Here is a 22,696-nt window from a genome sequence, read left to right on the forward strand (position 1 = left end):
CCACAAGCCCAGCGCGCACCAAGGCCACGGATGCGTGGGCCGCGCTGCATGGGCTGCTGCTCGCATGCGCATGGGCAGCCCTTGTGGCTGCCGTGTGTGTGTGTGAGTTTGTGCTCATGCGTGATTCCTAAAACTGCAAGAGTTAGTGTGTGATTAAATTCCTATTCCTAATTAGATAAATTAATTAAATAGAATTCATGTAGGATTCTAATTTCAATTAATTCGTATCCTACTAGGATTGCGATTCCTTTTCCATAACTCTATAAATAAAGGCCTAGGGGTCATTATTTATATATAAGTTTATTAAGTATTCAAAACTAAGATTTTTAAGCAGAAAAATCAGCCAATATTCTTGCCTACCCAACCGAAAATATTAGAACCTTAAGGGCGATTCTAGTTGGTCAATCTTAAGGCGGATCCGGACGTGCTGTGGACTATCTACGGAGGGACGACACTTGGAGTCCTAAAGACTTGTTCTTGTTCGGTTCGGGCGCAGCTAGGGAAGGCACGCAACAAAGAGTATGCATCTAAACTATGCTAAATGATTATGTGTAAATAATATGTTTCCTGGCTTTATGGTTTTTCCGCATGATTTATGAACTGTCATATGAATCATAACCTAACAGTGGTATCACGAGCCCCTTATTATTTTCATAATCTAAATTGCATGAACATGGTTAAATATTACAAATTTGCAAGAATTAAAAGGGGTGATTAATTTTCGTAATTGTTAATTAATTGCAAATTGCGTTTATTTAATTATACGTACGCAGTTTTTCGGCAGTTTCTTCGTTACTCATCCAAATCGAGTGATTTTTGTGTCAATTCCGCATGTAAAAGGCATTCTAAAATTTTGACAAAAATAGTATTTTTCTGCCGAACCCAGAATTCTCAAATTCGAAGCCTAACTATGACTTTTCGAAGGTTTTAGTTTTTCGAATGCAAAATTTCGTAAATTTAAGATGTTAAATTAAATATTTGCGATTCTTGTTGATAAATCTTGAATTTTTGATTGACCTACTGCATATGTTTAACAAGTTTGAATGCCTAGTCTTGTTAATTATGCAATCTAATTTGTAATTATGATTAATTTGTTGAAAATTAGAATAATTTAGAATTAATTTGATTTTCATAATTAATTGTAATTTAATTAGAAACCTATGATTAAAAACCACCATAAAAATTGTAAATTTACGATAAATTTTAAATTTTTATGACCTAGACTTGAATCCATAACAATCGGAAATCAATTGGATAATAAATTTTCGATTTTTCGCCCTAAAATTATGAAATTAATAATATTTATTAATTTGTCATTAATTTTAAATATAAATTTTAAATTTTTTTTGCGATTCGTTCATATAACTTGCACGCACGAAGCAATGGACGCTTCGTGTTACCCTTAAGGGGTGTTGTATAATGCGGGCATGCGACGACGAGCAAGGGAGCTCGTCGCCCGTGCGGCACGAATGCAATGAGCAAGGGCGTAGTGCACAAGCACAAGGCAGCAGCCCTGCCTTGTGTCGTGTGCCACAAGCAATGAACGAATGGGCATGGGCGAAGGGCGAGCCAAGGCAGTCGCGTGTGGGCAGCAAGCGAGCTGCGCCACAGCGCGCGCTGCCTCGCACAAGAGCGCGCAGCCTCGCGCGCAGCGAGCGCAAGCTCGCGTGCCACGAGCGCTGCGCCCAGCATTACTCGCGCGCACAGCGCGCGATGTCGCCCGCCCAGCGAGCGATGTCGCGCCCCAGCGAGCGATGGCTCGCGCGCACAGCGAGCGATGTCGCGCACCCAGCGAGCGATGTCGCGCGCCCAGCGAGCGATGTCGCGCGCCCAGCGAGCGATGGCTCGCGCGCCCAGCGAGCGATGTCGCGCGCCCAGCGAGCGATGTCGCGCGCGCGCACTGCGAGCGATAGCTCGCGTGCGATGAGCGCTGGCGCGCGCAGCGAGCACCAATGCGTGCGGAGGCTTGCGATAGGGCAGCAGCAGCTATGCGACGAGCGCATGGGCTGCGCGCACATGGCCAGCAATGGCTGTGTGCGTACGGCCCATGGGCGTGCAACGCGTAGGGTGTTTGCGTTACGATTAGATCGTTTTGAATGTTTAATTTGAAAATTTCAGTTCACGTAATTTTAATTAATTTTAAAATTAATAATTTGAATTAATTTCTTGGATTTTAATTTTGAATATTATAATTATAATAAATGGAATTTATTCTAATTATTTTACTAAAATTAAAATCATGAATTAATTTAAATGCGACTGAAATTAAATTAAATTTTTGGATTCAATTATAAATTTATATGAGCTTTAAATTTTAATTAAATTTGTATGTTTCCGGTTAGACTAGAAATACAATTTTATGTTTAAAATTAGTAAAGCATATGAATTTATTGGTTTAAGTGGGAGCGCTTTTTAGTCATAAACTCTTGATTAGGTCTACAAATCCTTAAGGTTAAAACAACTTGATTAGAATTAATAAGGACTGAATAATTGGTAGATTGTTGGTGCCCTTGATTAATTGCTGCAAATGTTTACGTGATGCATAATGTGTTTTACTAACCAGCTATGTGGGCCATTCATGATAATGAATGGGTGAATGGTATATATTGTACATGTACTGTTTTGCAGGTTATGAAGTGACTAGTATGGCCCAAATAGGATAGAAAATATGGTCTGCGTACCATTAATTTGAATGTAATTGGTCTAAAGCACCAAAGTTATTTTTCAATTCAAATATGGTCTGCGTACCATCAAATAGTTGTAATTAGTTATAGCTTATCCTATTTGAAGAAAATGGTGCCTCCCACGGAGATTTTCAAGACGGACTTTGAAGTTAAAGCTTCAAGATGAAGTCGGGCCATACTAGATCACATTTATCTTATGCATGTTTTAAGTTATTTATTGCTTTAAATATGTCTTAATTATGCATAAGATTATGGCTTGATTATGTTGCATGATTAAGGATTTTAGTTCACTTAAAATCTAACCAACATAGTAAGAGCCTTAAGTTCCAAACTTAAAAATTGAGTTAAAAGGTGCCATGCCAAAATATACACTTGCTTGGATATCCTTTACATCAATCTAGTAATAGTTTTCGCTCAGCGAGGTGTTACTTATTGGTCCTAAAGGGGCAAGGTACACAAATAATTGTGAGTACATGTTAGTTTTGGTGAAACTCAACGATATAAGTAAGGAGTCATTTTATGTCGTGGCGAAATCGATAGGTTTACCTAATAAGTTCTTAGACGTGCCTATCAACCAAGAGTAGTTTCTAGACTATTAGCAAAAGGCTTTTGCTTACCTAAAATGTTTTAGAATTGAGTCGACAAACTGTGCTTAATTCTTCAATGGTTTTAGGGTCTTGGAATCATTTTATTCACACCTGCCGGAACACATAATTCGAATAAAATGCTAATAACTTGTTTGAATTGCATGGTTGCTTTAATTTCAAGTTATTATTCATGATAAATGTTTAGACTTTGCATGCTTCAATGTATGTTTTAATTATTGTTTATAATTAAATATCTTGCACTGCAATAAATCCTTTTAGAAAGGTAACAGTAAATTTCCTCGATTGGTAGTAAATCCAAGAACGATTCACGGAAAAGAGAGAAAGTGAGCAATTTAAAATGTACGTTTCTTATAGCGACTTTTATGGTTGTTTTCGAATATCAAAATCGAATGGCAAACCAATTGGTGCTTGTGAATTCAAAATACACTGTAGTTTTGAGATCATAAAGCATTGAGTTTAATACGCTCAGCTTTACCAATGGTTAACAACCTAATATCTTTGTCCATTTAATTCTCGAATGAGTCTAGTCCCTAGACATTCGAATAGATCGATGCTTAGAGAACTTTAGAAGCTTCTGGTAAGATCATCTAGTTGAAACAAAATATTCAACATAAATGGTAAAGAACCTTGTTGGTGACATTGGACATGTCTAACAAAGTATAAAAGTCAACACTAAAGAATTCAATTCTTAAGACTATAAGAAAGGGTACAAGAAATAGGAAAACAAAGGAACAAATGAAAGGAATTTACGATTCCGGTTCTACCTATAAGTTTAAAGAGAAGTGACCTAGCAATCAAACTTCCTTGGTATCATATACCGCTTGAGGTTCTTACTTCGGTAATAACTCAAACAATGGAAGCTAGGATACACTAATGACCTACAAGTGGGAAATGAAGCATGGCAATGCTACATTAGTTGTAGGGTCATCTAGTTTGTTTTAAGTCCTTTCAAGGCTGGAACTTAATGGCTATTTTGTTCCATAATCAGCATACCTAAATTTCTGCTTCAAACACAGAAAGACTCACATTCAAGAAAAACAAAAACAATGTTTGTTTGTTTATTTGAATGAAATGGTCAATTACAGGTTGAGTCAATATGCTTGATTAAAACAAACAACTCTTTAAAGAACTTTACTAGGTTCAAATCAACCCCTTGATTTGAGTTCCACTAAATCTTTGGCATTGTTGCTTAGACCATATCAACAAGTTAACATTCAAAAGCTCTATTTTAATGGACTTTTGAAAGTTGATTGATTTCTAGATCAATTTAAGACGACAAGTCTTACTTGTTGAAAGTAACAAAAGATATGAACTATTGTTAGAACGCCTAGACAATAGAGTTCAAAGCTAAAGAAAGATTTTATGACTTTATTATTTCACATGGATTTGAGTGAATATAGGTTTATTTACTCAAATGTGATATAAGTTGAATCTGTTTGGCTAGTTCAAAGATTCAGAAGTATAAAATCCACTTGGCAAGAAATCATAAAGATCTAGGTTAGATCATGTTGATGATTACTTAAGACCAAATATGATCATCAATGATTGTGTGTTGTAATTTCACAATCTAGGTCCATAAGATATGGCATATCTAAGTTGGAATGATCGAAGTCGATTAGTACTTGATTCGATCAATGATGAATCATAAAGACTTTTCCTATAATTTCTAAAACAAAATGCTCAACTACCACCAAACTAAACCAAATTCGTCAAAGCTATTGAAAAGTAATTTCAGGATATCTTTTCAATTATATATATATCTAAAGAGTTGCTAAACTCAGTGGGAGCTTAGTGTTTGTTATTCAACAAACTAAGGCTCAAGTCTAGATATATGTTTCATTGTGATTTATTCAAATGAGACACAAGGGTATTGTTTCTACCACGAATTTTTGAGCACATAATGTTTGTTTGCTCGAAATAATGTCCTTTTGGAGATTCGTTTCCAAAATGACAAGTGGGAGAAAATAGACCTCGAAAGTTTTCGAGGCGAACAACAAACATAAACGGACATTCCGGAGGCTTTTCGAAGTGCTTCAGAAAATCCGAACTTATTCTTTAAGGACTTTAGAAGTGGCTTTAAAGAATAGATATCTCTTAGAAGACTTTACAAGTGCTTCAAGGAGAACAGAATATTCAAAGGACTTTCAAGTGGCTATTGATATTCTATTGTTTGATGTTCTATACCCAAGTAGGCATAGAATTCAAGTCACTGAAACTATGAGACTCTTCTATTAGATAGTGAAGAAACATAGAGATCAGGTCAATGAAACTATGAGATTCTTCTATTAAATAGTGAAGAAACCTACAACTTGCAGTCAAACTATTATCATGTAGATTAATTAGTTTGTGACTTGTAAGAAAGCTATGACGAAACCCAGATTCCCTAAAATGGTTAGAGGCCATATATAGACTCAAATGTTTTAAATGGTTAGAGGCCATAAAACATACTCAATGTTTTGATGACAAAATTGAAATTTTGTTGATTTGCAAGAATGGGTTCACACCTATTGGTTGCAAGTTTGTTTTAAGGATAAAAACCATCAAACATGGAATTGTGTTCACACACAAAGCTAGATTAGTTGCTAAAGGTTACAAGCAAATTCATGGTGTAAATTGTGTTGAAACCTCATGCATAATCGTAATGCTCAAGTCTATAATTCAAGCAATGATTGCATATTGGTACATATAGCAATTGGATGACAAAACGTATTCCTCAATCAAATGTTGGAATAAACTATGTACATGGTATGTCATAGGATTTGTGGATCCAAATAAATGCTTGAAAAGGAAAGCTAGCTTATAAAATCTAAGTACAGATTTAAGCAAGCAATTGGGAATTGGAACTGTATTTTAAGTGAAGCTAATAAGCATTTTAGTTTCATAAAATATACATGATTCTTATAGATGTATAAGAAGTTTAGTGGGAGTACATAAAAACTTATTTGGTCCTATGTGTATCACACACATATCTCTCTATTGTGAAATAACATTCAAATGCTAATGACTTAGATTTGAAATTATTCATCAATGATGGACCATGGCGAAACTTAGTACATACTTGGTATTAAGATCTATTTACAAAAATCTTATGATATTGTTTTGGATTAAGTAATGGCATTTACTAAATCAAACACGAAAGTCTCCATTGGAGATATTCGACCCATGTGAATAAATCTAAGTAAAGGATGTTTGAACTATGTATAAGCATTTACTAAGTTAAACATCAAAGAGTCTAAATGAGATTCTTAACCTATATTATATGTCAAAGAATTTAGCTGGATTCAGTATCTGCTGAAATTGAATAAGCTAAAGTTACATGAATAGAATTCAATTGGGAATTATTCTGCAAAAGAATTTATCATGTATGATATAATATGAGGATCGCCAAAAACGTATCGTATGACTTTAGCCATGACGAACATATACCAATCTCTATTGATCTAAGTGAAGATCAACTAGATTGAGATCAAGAATACTTATGGTACTTGAAAAGGTACATAGGAATAGTTCTTGATTCAAGGAAATAAAGATATGCTAAATATTGATGCTACACGCATAAACACTGGCAAAGGATCAAGCAAGACCCTTTGGAGTTAACCATTGATAAGGACGAGCTAGAGAGCATCGTGTTTTGAAATGGCAACATGGATTGGAGACCATGAGTTGTTGCGTGGGAAATTAAAATAATAATTTCTATGTTCTAAGATATAGTTGGAGAGTCTTCCACATATCTATGAACTGCTTGGATAGGTAAATCCAAACAAAGCATCACTAGCAACCTATACAGTTGAAGTAAAAGTAATTATTGCCTAAGAAGCAATAAAACAGGGTTGTTTAAAGTTCTTCACTGAACTTGGGAAGATCACCTATCTGCTGGCTTGATGGTTCTTCATTGAAAAATGCGTAGAACCACTCTTGAAGCAAGAAAAAGGTCTGCTAACTTGATGGTTCTTCATTGAGAAATGCGTAGAACCACCATTGTAGCGAGAAAGACTAGATCACAAAATAAACATACTCAAAAGATCTTATCATCTATCTCGAAGAACATTCGATGAAAAGGATATTAAGATTGGCAAAGCATGATAACTAAACCTATGCAACAAGTGAGAAGCAACACTTACATTGTAGCACTGGAAATCAAGCATAGCTTTGAATTCCATGAATTGTTTTAGAAAATGGGTTTGAGGCCCATGGTTATAAAACATTGGGGTTGAACATTTATCATATATGAAATGTATTTTCATATTCCATTTAATCTTGGTTTAGTATTAAATGATGAGTCCCTTCAATTTGACGATATATTCAAGATAGACTGTCAGGACCAGCCCTGTGACTAAGAAATGTCTGTCAAGTGAACTTGAATGTCAAAGATTGAAAATGGTCCCTAATCGGAGTTTTCTATAAAGTTGGACGCATAGAAAACGTTAGACGATTAGAATGCAAGATGACTAGTAGTTCTGTTTCTTGAACTATGTGGACATGGCAATGTCATAATCATTTGCATAGATACTTACTTTGGGAAGACTAGTATCGGACAAGACCTATGAAACTTTACTGTAAGAGATGAAAATCTGTCATGAGTAAATTTCATTAAATTATTAGACACTAAATCCTCAATACCTGAGTGATTTGAGATTACTTGTTTGAGAACTGGTTGCTTTGACGTTGACCAACCGTCGCACCGTAAAAGGAGGCTATAAAGGCAACGCTCAGGTAATCACCTATCAAACGAAGTCTAATCTCAAGATCGCAAGATTGGGATTGTCCTCCCATAAATCGGGATGAGATGCTTAAAAGTTGTACAAGGCCACTCGGAGAGCTAGAAACTGTGAAATGCATGGCCGTGCTCGGATGAATCATAGGCTATGATTATCTGTTTATTTGATCAGTTGAACTCTGAAACCGAGGAACACCTCTGGACATAATAAGGATGACAACTCTTACCTTATGTTCAAGAGCAAGCATCGAGCGACAAAGGAATTAGGAAATGCACACTTGTCCCTAAGGACAAGTGGGAGACTGAAGGAAATAATGCCCTTGGTCCAAGTATGCATTCTATGTTAAGTCTAATAAATGCGGTTCAGTATTAATTAACAAGTTAATAATTCAGTGAGATCAAGTGAGCTGAATGCCTAGCTAGAGGCCGCTTCAGTTCAAGTGGAATTAATGATATTAATCCACAGCTTACTCTTGAATGAACCCGTAGGGTCACACAAATAGTACGTAAACGGATCAAGTATTTAATGGCATTAAATACTCCATCTATGAATATTCGGAACCGACGGATCTTGGTTTCAGTGGGAGCTAAGATCGTCACAGACAAGAAATGAATACTCCGGAAACGATGATATTGCCGGAAACGGAAATATGGATCGTATCGGAAATATGAATATTATCCAAGTCGTAGATGTTGCCGGAAACGGAAACATGGTACGTATCGGAAAATATTATTGGAAATGGAAATATTACCAGAATCGGAAATATTGCCGGAAACGGAAATATTGTCAGAATCGGAAATATTACCGGAATCGGAAAATAATTCCGGAAACGGAAATATTAAATATTTGTTCGAAACGGAAATTAATTCCGGAATCGGAAATATTAAATATTGTTCGTATCGGAAATAGATTCCGGAAATGGAAAATTAATCGGAAGCGTATCGTACGAATTAGCATCGGACGAGGCCTGCCGGACGAAGGCCCAGCACGAAGCCGGGCCATCGCCCAGCAAGCACGCACGCCACAAGCCCAGCGCGCACCAAGGCCACGGATGCGTGGGCCGCGCTGCATGGGCTGCTGCTCGCATGCGCATGGGCAGCCCTTGTGGCTGCCGTGTGTGTGTGTGAGTTTGTGCTCATGCGTGATTCCTAAAACTGCAAGAGTTAGTGTGTGATTAAATTCCTATTCCTAATTAGATAAATTAATTAAATAGAATTCATGTAGGATTCTAATTTCAATTAATTCGTATCCTACTAGGATTGCGATTCCTTTTCCATAACTCTATAAATAAAGGCCTAGGGGTCATTATTTATATATAAGTTTATTAAGTATTCAAAACTAAGATTTTTAAGCAGAAAAATCAGCCAATATTCTTGCCTACCCAACCGAAAATATTAGAACCTTAAGGGCGATTCTAGTTGGTCAATCTTAAGGCGGATCCGGACGTGCTGTGGACTATCTACGGAGGGACGACACTTGGAGTCCTAAAGACTTGTTCTTGTTCGGTTCGGGCGCAGCTAGGGAAGGCACGCAACAAAGAGTATGCATCTAAACTATGCTAAATGATTATGTGTAAATAATATGTTTCCTGGCTTTATGGTTTTTCCGCATGATTTATGAACTGTCATATGAATCATAACCTAACACAAAGAAGCTGCTGTCTCGTTACCATCATCACTGCCACAGGAGGCAGCCACGGCATTGGCTCGGGCAGGAGGACCACGTGCACGACCAGGTTGAGCAGTAAACGTAGGACGACTGCCAGTGGACCCACTCTTGGCTCGGCGACTCCGCAGCTCCTCATACCACTCCGGCACACCATGAAGTTTGAAACAGGTACTCACATCATGCCCTCCTTGTTTGCAGTGAGAGCATGAAAGCTTGGATTTGTCCTTCTCAAAACGCCTTGGACGATCTGCATGAAGAGCAAATATAGACTGAGATTCAATGGTGTCCTTCGCGGCTTTCCCACGAGCAACTCCTTGAGAACGTTCTTCTTGCGTGAAGGCTAAGTAAGCCTCGTCCAAGGAAGGCAACGGAACTCGCGACAGTAAATTGGTCCGAACAAGACCATACAACTCGTCATCCACACCAATCAAAAATTGATGAAAAATTTCTTCATTGCGATCACCAGCCAGCTTGTTGGTGATACCACACGCACATCCGCCACAGTCACAAGAATGCAGAGGCTTGAATTGAGCCAAATCCTCATACAGACCCATCAGTTTCGTATAATAGTCTTCCACAGACATTGCCTTAGATTGCTTACAGTCAATAATATCAGCCCTAAGCTGTTGTAGACGCGGCCCGTTGGCCACTGTGTATTTCTTAGCCAAGAAATCCCATAATGGTTTAGCTTCCTGAAAATACGGAATCGCAGCCGCGACTTTGGGCTCCATGCTCTTCGTAATCCAAGAGACAATCATGGAGTTCACCGTATCCCAATCGAGAAACTTCTTCTTCTCCGTAGGTTTGCTGATAGTACCATCAACGAACACATATTTGCAGCACGATTTGAGGGACGTCATCATCGCCCTCGACCAATCCAGGTAATTGTCCCCGCGAAGCAAGACATGGGTTATTAGGTTACCAGGTCTGTCTCCGAAGGCGAGAAAATATGGAGATGAAGGATCAATTTTACCATTCTCATCCATCGTGAAGCAAGGTCAAACAACGCTGGTGTAGGCCTTGGTTTCGGTAGAGAGTGAGACAAGAACGTAGAGAAAAAAACGAGATGATATGGTTGCTAGGCTGCTAGCTCCGATACCATGATAGATTAGGTTTAATTGTTTGTTCTTGCGTTTGTATTTCTCAGAATGTGTATTATATACAACCTAAGCCAAAGCCCTAAAGCCCAATATAGAGATAGGCTGTAGCTATTAAATGGAGACATTAATTAACTAATTACATAGTTTAGCCCAATATACAATGTAAGCCTCAATACTTATGCATCTTCCCCTGCATCGTAGTTGCTGTTATTCATGGCCAATACCCCTTAATATTGTTTATGAATTCCTCTTTGTCTGTTTATAGTACATGATCTAACTAAAGTCTTGTCTGTTTTTATGATAGTCTTATTAAGTTTATTAACGATCCAAGGGAGCAGTCCTTCGCCATTAAGGAAACATATCAAGTTCAAGACAAGTTAGCATGCTAATTAATGAAAATGAAGTTGGAATAAATTGACTATATACGTTAATTAATGAAAGTTAAAGAAAAAAAGTACCCCGTTTTATATTAGTAGAGGCAATGATCGATAGAAAAAGAAAATAATGTAAATGTATTTTGTAACTTTTTTTATTTATTCTGAAAATCCATCAAGGCATTGGCCTTGTATTTTGTACAGGTCCCAAAAACTAATTCAATTCTCAAACTCATCTCTACGTACTAAGGGGATCCAAATGAATAAATGTACAATAACGTAGTTGTACCATCAAAAAGTCTTGCGCGCACAAGGTGTACAATAAATTTATTGTACACCAAGACAACTTTTATGCAGTTTTTCGTAACTTTAACCTATTTTTCTGTAACTTTTATATTATAAAATTAAAAAGTTGATAGATAAACATTTTAAAGGGTTAAATGATTAATTTATACATTATTAGTGATTTTGAAGAAATAATTTTTTATTCAAATGAAAAATTTATCATTAAAAAATAGATAACTTTTACATATATAAATGTAACTTTAAAGCATTTTAAGTCAACTTTACTTCGGTGTACAATATTTATTGTACACCCATTATAAATAAGAATTTGTGTTGTACCATACACGAGTTGCATATTTCGTAAGTATCCTTTACGAAGTATTTGTCTTTGTCCGGAAATGCAAAGTCGATCAATATTATTCGGTTTAAAAAAACAGAGCTGTAATATGAGTTGTATATTTGGTAAGTTTCCTTTATTTGTCTTCGTCCGAAAATACAGAGATGTACAAAAAATTCCGATGCCGGGAATCGAACCCGGGTCCCCTGGGTGAAAGCCAGATATCCTAACCGCTGGACGACATCGGATTGAATGATTATAATCCGATTATAACTTATATATATAGTGCTGTACTGTATTTGTCGACTGTAAACACTTGCGTTCCATCAAAAGCACTGTAAACAAGCACTTCCTTCCTCCATTTTTACTCACAACGTTTAGACGTTTACGCTATTCACAAATTTTTACTATGATTATTTTTGGTGATAAAATATAGTCATATGACTCATATGAAATCTTGTTAAATTCTTATAGAAGATATAAGAATATTACGGAGTAGTTAAAATAAATGTTGACACCTAATCATTTATAGAGTGTGTTTTATTCAACTATTTTACTTATATGAACTTTCTTTTAATTATAAATTAATTTATTAATAAGAAGCATGTCATAAAACACATACTACACAAATTAAGAATTTGAATCTATCATATACACAAAAATGGAATCAAATAATAACTTTCTTTCAGTAATGGGGACGACCTTGTGTGTTGAACATTCTTTATACATACGCTTTTTTAATATTGCTGAATTTTACATTCTTCTTTAACGAGGGAGTTTATGGCCTGATTTGTTGTAGCCGTGATCCCATGATGAAGATGATTTCATTTGATTCATCTGAATTCTAAAGTTTTACCTTTCGACCCCACATTAATATCTTTAACAAAAACACAATAACTTATGGAGTATTACGCTAAACTCAGTAGAACAAAACAGCTTTTTTTTTTTTGACAAAAGGACAACAACCAAAACAGGAAAAACTAAAACCGATGCCGAAGAAGCTGACGCCTACGAGCAGCTTCAAAATGTATATTTAAGATAAAGGGACGGAAATGAATTACAAACAAAACTAAACTAAACTAAAGATAAATGGCTTGAAATTGAAACTTTTTTATTTTCGGCCCATATAACCCTAGTTTGTCATAAACTCTTAAAAGAGGAGAGGTAGAGAAAGCGAAAGAGGGAGAGGGAGAAAGAAGAGGAACTACTGTATATTAACTAAATTTTGGCTAAACTTAACTTATCTTATTTTTCTTAAAATAAGTGAGAGTAAGTGAACAGAATAAAAGCTTTGGATTAGGAGTGTTAACGAATTGAGCAGAAATCGAGCTTCGGAAAACTCGGTTTGAGCTCGAAGCTATTGAGCTCGAGCTCCAACTAAGTACTTTATATCCAATCTCGACTCGGCTCAAAGTTCGATAGACTGAACTTCAAGTTCGAGGCCTCATCAAATATTTGATTAAGAAATACTCCCTCCGTCCCGGAATACTCGACCCGGTTTGACCGGCACAGAGTTTAAGGGACTTGAATTGACTTATTTAATTTAATAGGCCAGTAGTAGTTGATAGTGGGGTATTATTTTAATGTAGTTAGTGGGAGGTGGGTTAAGAGGTGGGGTTGGGGGAGAGTAGGGGTTGAATTTTTAATTATTTTTTGTATGGAGTAGGGGGTAGGTGGGTTAATAGGGATGGAGTGAGAAATAATATAATATTGTTAGAATATTTCCATTTTTAGAAACAGGTCAAGTATTAAGGGACGACCCGATAAGGAAAACAGGTCAAGTATTCCGGGACGGAGGGAGTATGTTTATCAAAGATTCCTATTTTCTGGGACTAAATTTAACCAAATAATAATTCAAAATACCTTTTATTTTATTGGAGACTTACAATTAGAGTTGAGAGATAAGAAGTGGCTAGGATTTTTTACTTTGTTTTGTTTCCAAGATATTGTAAGGCTGCGTTCTATTCATCTGATGTCCACTTATTTTTCCTGAACTTATTTTATCTGAACTTATCTGAACTTAACTGAACTTATCTGGACTTATCTGAACTTATTTTAGTTATAAATTGTACTTGACCAACCCTTATTTTTCCTAATTACTAGTAGAAAAAACCCTTATTGCAGCGGGCTTTTAGACCCCTGTTGCAGCGTACATCATATGCTGCAACTGGGGGGCCTGCAACAAGTCTGAACTTGTTGCAGCGTACAATGTTCGCTGCAAAAAGTACTTTTTTGCAGCGTACATATGCATGTACGCTGCAACAAGTGTCAAAATTTTGGCAAAAATAGTGACTTGTTGCAGCGTACAAAGAAGTGTACGCTGCAAAAAACTCCACTTGTTGCAGGGTACATCTATTTGTACGCTGCAACAAGTCTGAAAATTTGCCAAAATTTACACCCTTGTTGCAGCGTACACATATATATGTACGCTGCAACAAACAATTTTGGCCGGAAAATTCTAATTTTGTTGAGGGACTTTGCACCAAATATAGAAACCTGTCGTAACCATAATAGAATATCGCAACCTGTATAACAAATATATAAACAATAACTGTAGTTTTGTATATATTCCAAAATCAAAGTGCACGTACTGATACATTTAAATATATGTACGTTCCAATTTCAACGTACGCATACATTTTAATACAAAATATTGTTCTATAACATCTAAGCCAACTCGATCAAACGCGCTCAGGCCAATAATAAATACTTGCTGGTAAATAACTTAGCCCATTGCTCACGAACCACATCAATTTCCTCACTAGCATAAGGCGCATTCCTCGTAGTGTAGACCTTCAAAAACAAAAATTTGATGGGAGCATTAGATTAAATATCATTTTAGTCTAAATATGAACTATAACGACCCAATGATCCTTAAATGTGCATAAATAGATTGAAATGAGTATTTGAAAACTTTAAAAATAAGCATATTAAACATGTAATAAGTTTGAAATAAGTCATTAGGTTCTTTAGTTCACAGTTGGGAACGAAAATGTCATTTTAGTCTAAATATGACCTATAACGACCCAATGAGCCATAAATGTGCTTAAATAGATTGGAAAGAGTCTTGGAAACTTAAAACTAAGCATATTAATCATGTAAAGGGTTTAAAATGAGTCTTTAGGTTCTTTAGTTCAAGGTTAGGAGCGAAAATGTCTCATTTTAGCCTAAATATGACCTATAACGACCAAACAAGTCTCAAATGTGCATAATAGATAGGATTGAGTCTTGAAAAGTTAAAAATAATCATATGAATCATGTAATAAGTTTGAAATTAGTTTTTAAGTTCGTTAGATCAAAGTTGGGAGCGAAAATGTCATTTTAGCCTAAATATGACCTATAACGGCCAAAGAAGTCTCGAATGTGCATAAATAGATTGGATTAAGTCTTGGAAAGTTAAAACTAATCATATAAAACATTTAATATGTTTAAAATGAGTCCTAAGGTTCTTTGTTTCATATTTGGGAGCAAAAAAGCCTCATTTTAGCCTAATATGACCTATAACGACCAAACAAGCCTTAAATTTGCATAAGTAGATTGGAATGAGTGTTAGAAAGTTAAAACTATTCATATTAAACATGTAATAAGTATAAAATGAGTCCTTAGGTTCTTTAGTTCAAAGTTGGGAGGGAAAATGCTTCATTTTAGCCTTAATAAGACCTATAACGACCCAATAAGCTTTAAATGTGAATAAATAGATTGAAATGAGTCTCAGAAAGTTAAAACTATGCATATTAATAATGTAAAAGGTTTCAAATGAGTGATCATTAGATTCTTTAGTTCAATCTTAGGAGCGAAAATGTCTCATTTTAGCCTAAATATGACCTATAACGACCAAACAAGTCCCAAATGTGCATAATAGATCGGATTGAGTCTTGAAAAGTTAAAAATAATCATATGAATCATGTAATAAGTTTGAAATTAGTTTTTAAGTTCGTTAGATCAAAGTTGGGAGCGAAAATGTCATTTTAGCCTAAATATGACCTATAACGGCCAAAGAAGTCTCGAATGTGCATAAATAGATTGGATTAAGTCTTGGAAAGTTAAAACTAATCATATAAAACATTTAATATGTTTAAAATGAGTCATAAGGTTCTTTATTTCATATTTGGGAGCAAAAAAGCCTCATTTTAGCCTAATATGACCTATAACGACCAAACAAGCCTTAAATTTGCATAAGTAGATTGGAATGAGTGTTAGAAAGTTAAAACTATTCATATTAAACATGTAATAAGTATAAAATGAGTCCTTAGGTTCTTTAGTTCAAAGTTGGGAGCGAAAATGCTTCATTTTAGCCTTAATATGATCTATAACGACCCAATAAGCCTTAAATGTGAATAAATAGATTGAAATGAGTCTTAGAAAGTTAAAACTATGCATATTAATCATGTAAAAGGTTTCAAATGAGTCATTAGATTCTTTAGTTCAATCTTAGGAGTGAAAATGTCGCATTTTAGCCTAAATATGACCTATAACGACCAAACAAGTCCCAAATGTGCATAATAGATCGGATTGAGTCTTGAAAAGTTAAAAATAATCATATGAATCATGTAATAAGTTTGAAATTAGTTTTTAAGTTCGTTAGATCAAAGTTGGGAGCGAAAATGTCATTTTAGCCTATATATGACCTATAACGGCCAAAGAAGTCATGAATGTGCATAAATAGATTGGATTAAGTCTTGTAAAGTTAAAACTAATCATATAAAACATTTAATATGTTTAAAATGAGTCCTAAGGTTCTTTATTTCATATTTGGGAGCAAAAAAGCCTCATTTTAGCCTAATATGACCTATAACGACCAAACAAGCCTTAAATTTGCATAAGTAGATTGGAATGAGTGTTAGAAAGTTAAAACTATTCATATTAAACATGTAATAAGTATAAAATGAGTCCTTAGGTTCTTTAGTTCAAAGTTGGGAGCGAAAATGCTTCATTTTAGCCTTAATATGACCTATAACGACCCAATAAGCCTTAAATGTGAATAAATAGATTGAAATGAGTCTTAGAAAGTTAAAACTATGCATATTAATCATGTAAAAGGTTTCAAATGAGTCATTAGATTCTTTAGTTCAATCTTAGGAGTGAAAATGTCGCATTTTAGCCTAAATATGACCTATAACGACCAAACAAGTCCCAAATGTGCATAATAGATCGGATTGAGTCTTGAAAAGTTAAAAATAATCATATGAATCATGTAATAAGTTTGAAATTAGTTTTTAAGTTCGTTAGATCAAAGTTGGGAGCGAAAATGTCATTTTAGCCTATATATGACCTATAACGGCCAAATAAGTCATGAATGTGCATAAATAGATTGGATTAAGTCTTGTAAAGTTAAAACTAATCATATAAAACATTTAATATGTTTAAAATGAGTACTAAGGTTCTTTATTTCATATTTGGGAGCAAAAAAGCCTCATTTTAGCCTAATATGACCTATAACGACCAAACAAGCCTTAAATTTGCATAAGTAGATTGGAATGAGTGTTAAAAAGTTAAAACTATTCATATTAAAATGTAATAAGTATAAAATGAGTCCTTAGGTTCTTTAGTTCAAAGTTGGGAGCGAAAATGCTTCATTTTAGCCTTAATATGACCTATAACGACCCAATAAGCCTTAAATGTGAATAAATAGATTGAAATGAGTCTTAGAAAGTTAAAACTATGCATATTAATCATGTAAAAGGTTTAAAATGAGTCATTAGATTCTTTAGTTCAATGTTCGGAGCAAAAATGTCATTTGAGCCTAAATATAGCCTATAACGACCCAATGAGCCTTAAATGTGCATAAATACATTGCAAAGAGTCTTGGAAACTTAAAACTAAGCACATTTATCATGTAATAAGTTTGAAATGAGTCATTAGATTCTTTAGTTCAAGTTGGGGACGAAAATATCATTTTAGCCAAACTATCTAGTATATGTAGCAGATACAAAAGAGTACAACTGACCCTCAGACGAAGGTCCATGGTCATTTTTACAGCTTCTGAAGTTCTGATGTTTGAACCATGAACTGAAACAACTAGGTGATATTCATTTGTTTGCTGTATCTAGACAGCAGGAAATTGTATCTGTTACCCAAACTACAAGGTACACAACACACACTGATACAAAGCCAACTAAAAACAAGTAGCTAGGATCTTTCACAGTTCACCACACTACCAAGCCATAAGCTACTACTAAAGCATATATACATACCCTTAAACAAAACCCAACACTTAAATCAGATATATATTACTCACTGCATAACGAGTTCACAAGTTCAATCCCACCTGAAGTGCGGCCAAAGTAAGAATTATAAATATTAATTCGGAAAAAATGCGTAGATACCTTGTTATAGCTTTTGAGTGCATTTGTCGCCTTGTAAATCTCATATTCCATGGACTGGCTCCACGGAAAATTCAGCCAAGATCTCAAGGTACTGAGATCAGTCAAATCATAGGTTGGCAACTGTGCAGCACGGCTAACTTGGTCCATCAAATACCCCTGCACAAACTCCAAACGCACACATCAAACGTCACAGACTCGCTGTGGATCTGAAATACGGAACTTTGCATGCAATAGAGTCCTCCCCTTTGAGCATTCGCTGCAGAACTTATCTGGAACAACTCTGATCAAATATTTAGAGACTGATGGACATGCTCACCAGTATTCGATGTTCGCGTGAGGAGGAAAACCGGTCATACAGCAGCCCAAATTGTTGGCTATCCTAGTTGTATCTCATTATGGAAAATGCAAGTAACTGATGTGCAGATCAGTACGTGCAGATCAGTAGCCAGCTTAGCTGCCACAACTTTGAGATTGGGACCTTGCGCCTGCTCACTCTACCATAAACAACATTGAAGTTCAGGTGTTGCTGCAGATCAATCCAGATCAACATTGAAGTCAAGGTGTTGCTGCAGATCAATCCAGAGCAACCCAATTGAAAGAATTAGCCAAAATTGCACAAAAATAAATAAATAAAACAGTAATTAAGATCTGTAATAGGCTTCATAACCAACACATGTCGATTATTAAAGAAAAAAGGTAGGGAAATTTGCAGCAACAACAGAAAAGCGAATCATAGTATGCTTATCTCTTAATGAAAAACAAGGCTAAACAACAACAGCTATTTCAGTCAATGAATATAATCTTGAATAACATAAACCATTATAACCCAATGTATTACCATGAAGCATAAACATTAAACACCAATGGTCCAATACAATCATAATCCACACACATTTCATACCAAGCTTGAGTCAAGTAAACTGATACATTTACCAAAATATGAATCTCTGAAGTCTAAAATGCAATAATGAAGGCATTCCCCATTATATTAATAAACCGTCATATAAATGTCCCCAAGTTAAATTAACAATCAAAATCGGAAAAAAAAACAAACCCTAACAATCAAAATCGGAAAAAATGTATCAATTAACACAAAAAATAAGAATAATTTATATAATCAAACCCTAAAAATACGAAATTAGGGGAAAAATCAAGAATTGACTAAAAGCAAACCCTAAAAATACGAAATTAGGGAAAAACAAATACAAAAAGTTAGAAAACTATACCTCCTCAAACAGATTCGCGCAGGAGAGAGTAAGGGATCGAAATACTTGGGACTGAGACAGCAAGAACAGAACGCAATGGGGGAGATGAGGCGAGAACACAGACCCATCGGCGAAGACAGCGACGCAGGGCCGAGCAACGCCTGAGTTCGACGGCTGCTGAGTTCGACGGCTGAGTTCGACGGCGGCTGAGTTCGAAGGCTGAGGTCGAAGGCCAGATGCTTGGAGAGAAGGAGTCGAGCGAGCGCTGGGAAAAAGCTATTGGCGAAATAATGTTATTGCAGCAAAATATTTTGAAACGCGGACTTGTTGCAGGGGGCAATAGCATGTACGCTGCGACAAAGTCTAGATGTTATTGCGGGCTTTTATTTTGTACGCTGCAACATACACTTTCGCTGCGAACAATTAAAATGTACGCTGCAATAACCCTTTAAAGGATTTGACCCGCGTTGACCGACTGGTTATTGAAGCGTATTAAGACATGTACGCTGCAACAAGGGGGATGCAACAAGGGTTTTTTCTACTAGTGTAAACTTATCTTATCCGAACTTATCTGAACTTAACTGAACTTATCTAAACTTATTTTTCCTGAAATAAATGGAAATAAGGTGAACAGAACAGAGCCTAAATCATGACCATGAGCACATACAAATGCATTGATTTTTAAGTTACAAGTGGTGTACCTTAAATATTGTATATCAAAGTAAAAGTTAACTCAAAAAGCTTAAAAGTTACACTTATATAGGTAAAAGTTATCTAATTTTTAGTGATAAAATTTTTCATTTTAATAAAAGTTATTTCTTCAAAATCAATAATAATGTATAAAACTAATCATTTAGCCATTTATATATGTTTATCTATCAACTTTTTTTTATTATTTAAAAGTTAACCAATACATATTAAAAAGTTACAAAAAACTAGGTAAAAGTTAGAAATTTTGGGTGAAAAATATTTTGGTGTACTATAAATTTATTGTACACCTTGTGCATGCAAGACCTTTTGATACAAATGTTAATGCAACATGAAAATTTGAGCCATTGTCCCGATTTATTCTTACAGTCCCTTAAAAATATGTCCTCGCAGAAAGTGTTTACCCTCAAATATGACCTATGTACCCGAAAATATTAGAATTTCGTTTAGATCACCGCTTTCCGTAAGTAATGACTCTCGAGAAAAAAAAGTCCACCTGCAGGTAAAAATGGTTGTGGCCCGTGTTGAGCCATGTTTATGGTAGGTTTGAATGGGCCCGACCCACACAAGCCGCTTCGTGGCTGTCCGTGTTAGGCCAAAATGTTAAAAGGCGGCTCAGGCACGACCCAAGCCACATGCCGGGTCATGTCGTGCCTTCGTATCTAAAACTAATTTCACTCAGATGTTGAATTTAACGACCTTCGTCGTGCAAGACTGTATTGATGTGTCTTCGTATCTAAAACTAATTTCTCTCAAGTACTCAATTTAACCACCTTTGCCGTGCCGGATTATATCGGTGTGCTGTGACGTGTCTTGTCGTATTTTTTTTTTAAAAAATGTCCAAGACAATGACTGTCTGCCTTAGCTTTTTTCGTGCGCGAGCCGGTTCTATTCACGCTGCGCCGGGCCCTTTCGACCCATCCCAGTGCCATTATAAGTATTATAACTACGGAAAAATCTCCGGCAAGACGGAAAACAAATCTGATTATATTTATTTATGTACTTCGTACAAAAATTGTTCAACTGTTGCCGTTAATAAACACTAAAATTTCCGGAAGTACAAAACTCCTTCTAAAAAAGTACATAAAAAATCACAATAAATTAAATTCCCAAATCAAATTGACAAGATCTAAAACCCTAGAAATGCAATTCCTCGGTACCGGAGACGAAAACACCAGTCTTTTTAACTGAATCAAATAGAGGAATGACGAGCTTGCGATGATGATGAGGTCGAGAAATCTCCTCTTGAATATCAATTTCGACGTCTGAGACGCCGATTTCCATCAATCGGAGCCCTAGTTTTTCGCCGACACGAGACGCTATTCGGGCGTCCCAGAAGTTATGAGAGCGGGGAAATCGATTCGCATGAGAGCGGTAATGGGATACGAACTCTTGCTCTGAGGAAGAAGCCATGGCGATTATAGATTCCGTCGCTGGATTTGTTACCTGTGCGGTGATTTTCCGGCAGCTTACTAGGAGGCGGAGAATGTGTTGTGGGTTTCTTGCTGTAGACATTGGGGTGTCTTTTTCTTTTTTTTCGGCGAGTGATAGCGGTAATCGAAGTAGAGCGTAATAGAGCAGCTCGTGAACAGTTCGGGTTCGGATTGGCTTGACTCGTAATGTGTTTTTTTGACTCGTAGAGTTGATGATCCGAGTTTGAACAATCGAACGTAAGGTTAGTTGTTTTATTACGAGTTTTATGTTTCCCTGTGTTAATAAAAGTAACACCTAGGCTCCGTTTGGTAGGACGTAAAACGTTTTCATTGTAAAATGATTTTTCATGGAAAACTAGTTTTCCTTTGTTTGGTAACTTAAAGGAAAATGGGAGAAGATGGTGAAGATTGAGGGGAAGAAAGGAGAGGGAGGTAAGGAGGAAAGAAGGAAAAGTGGTTTCCCTCATTTTCAAATGGAAAAAGATTTTCCACCTTTGAGGAAGTCGGGGAAAATTGTTTTACATCCCTTACCCAAACCAAACAACGTAAAATAATTGAAAAGCCATGAAAATATTTTACGCCCTACCAAACGGAGTCCTAGTGTGCAAATTTTATAAAAATCCCATATCATCCACCGAATTTTATGTATTCGGAATACAATTATTATTTTTTTGACGGAGGAATACATTTAAATAGTTACTTATATTTTTTATTTTTTGAAAGGAAAATAGTTGAACATACTTTGTATAACTATATAAGCAACTATTTGCTTATATAGTTATACAAAGTATGTTCTATTTCTAATTACCTTTACATGAGCATGCGAGCTTTTTGTGCAGGCCCGGCCTTAGGGGGTAGGCGAGGGGTGCGACCGTTTAGGGCCTAAGGCGGAAAGGTGCCCTAAATAATTGTCTATCCATTAATTTAGTACTAGTAATAAACAGCGCATTAAGTACATATGCTATTTCCTTGGCTCATTGGTAGAAAGTAGATTCTAAAATTTTGACACTGATATTTTTATATGCTCAAAATGAACCTTTATTTTCAAAAAATATTTCTTTACGCATATTAATTATCTTGTAATTAAGTGAATATTTATTTTATTGAAATATTTCAAGAAATCGACTAGAGTCGGATTTTGAAATTCTAGGATCCTACAAAGGAGATATAGTAAGTTTTTATAGATTTGAATTCTACAATATAATGGGTTTCACAAAAAAAAAAAAAAAAAAAAATTATTTCAGTTAAAG

At 35.7% G+C, this 22,696-nt stretch overlaps 1 protein-coding gene and 1 non-coding gene across 2 annotated transcripts; both read right to left on the reverse strand.

Moving 5' to 3' along the window:
- Positions 1–11,950: 11,950 nt before the first annotated feature.
- On the reverse strand, positions 11,951–12,022 carry TRNAE-UUC (transfer RNA glutamic acid (anticodon UUC)). Its single transcript has one exon. It is a non-coding gene; the product is annotated as a tRNA-Glu (tRNA).
- Positions 12,023–20,978: 8,956 nt separating this feature from the next.
- On the reverse strand, positions 20,979–21,864 carry LOC110803983 (uncharacterized). The gene has a single exon (XM_022009532.2). It carries the CDS (start codon positions 21,526–21,528, stop codon positions 21,151–21,153), a length of 378 nt encoding a protein of 125 aa, XP_021865224.1. The 5' UTR covers positions 21,529–21,864; the 3' UTR covers positions 20,979–21,150.
- Positions 21,865–22,696: the final 832 nt, after the last annotated feature.

Source organism: Spinacia oleracea, chromosome 4, assembly GCF_020520425.1.
Source record: "Spinacia oleracea cultivar Varoflay chromosome 4, BTI_SOV_V1, whole genome shotgun sequence".
NCBI lineage: Eukaryota > Viridiplantae > Streptophyta > Magnoliopsida > Caryophyllales > Amaranthaceae > Spinacia > Spinacia oleracea.

Bases quoted from the DNA above. Each gene is read 5' to 3' on its own strand.
- LOC110803983 (XM_022009532.2), bottom strand. From the start codon at position 21,528: ATGTCTACAGCAAGAAACCCACAACACATTCTCCGCCTCCTAGTAAGC.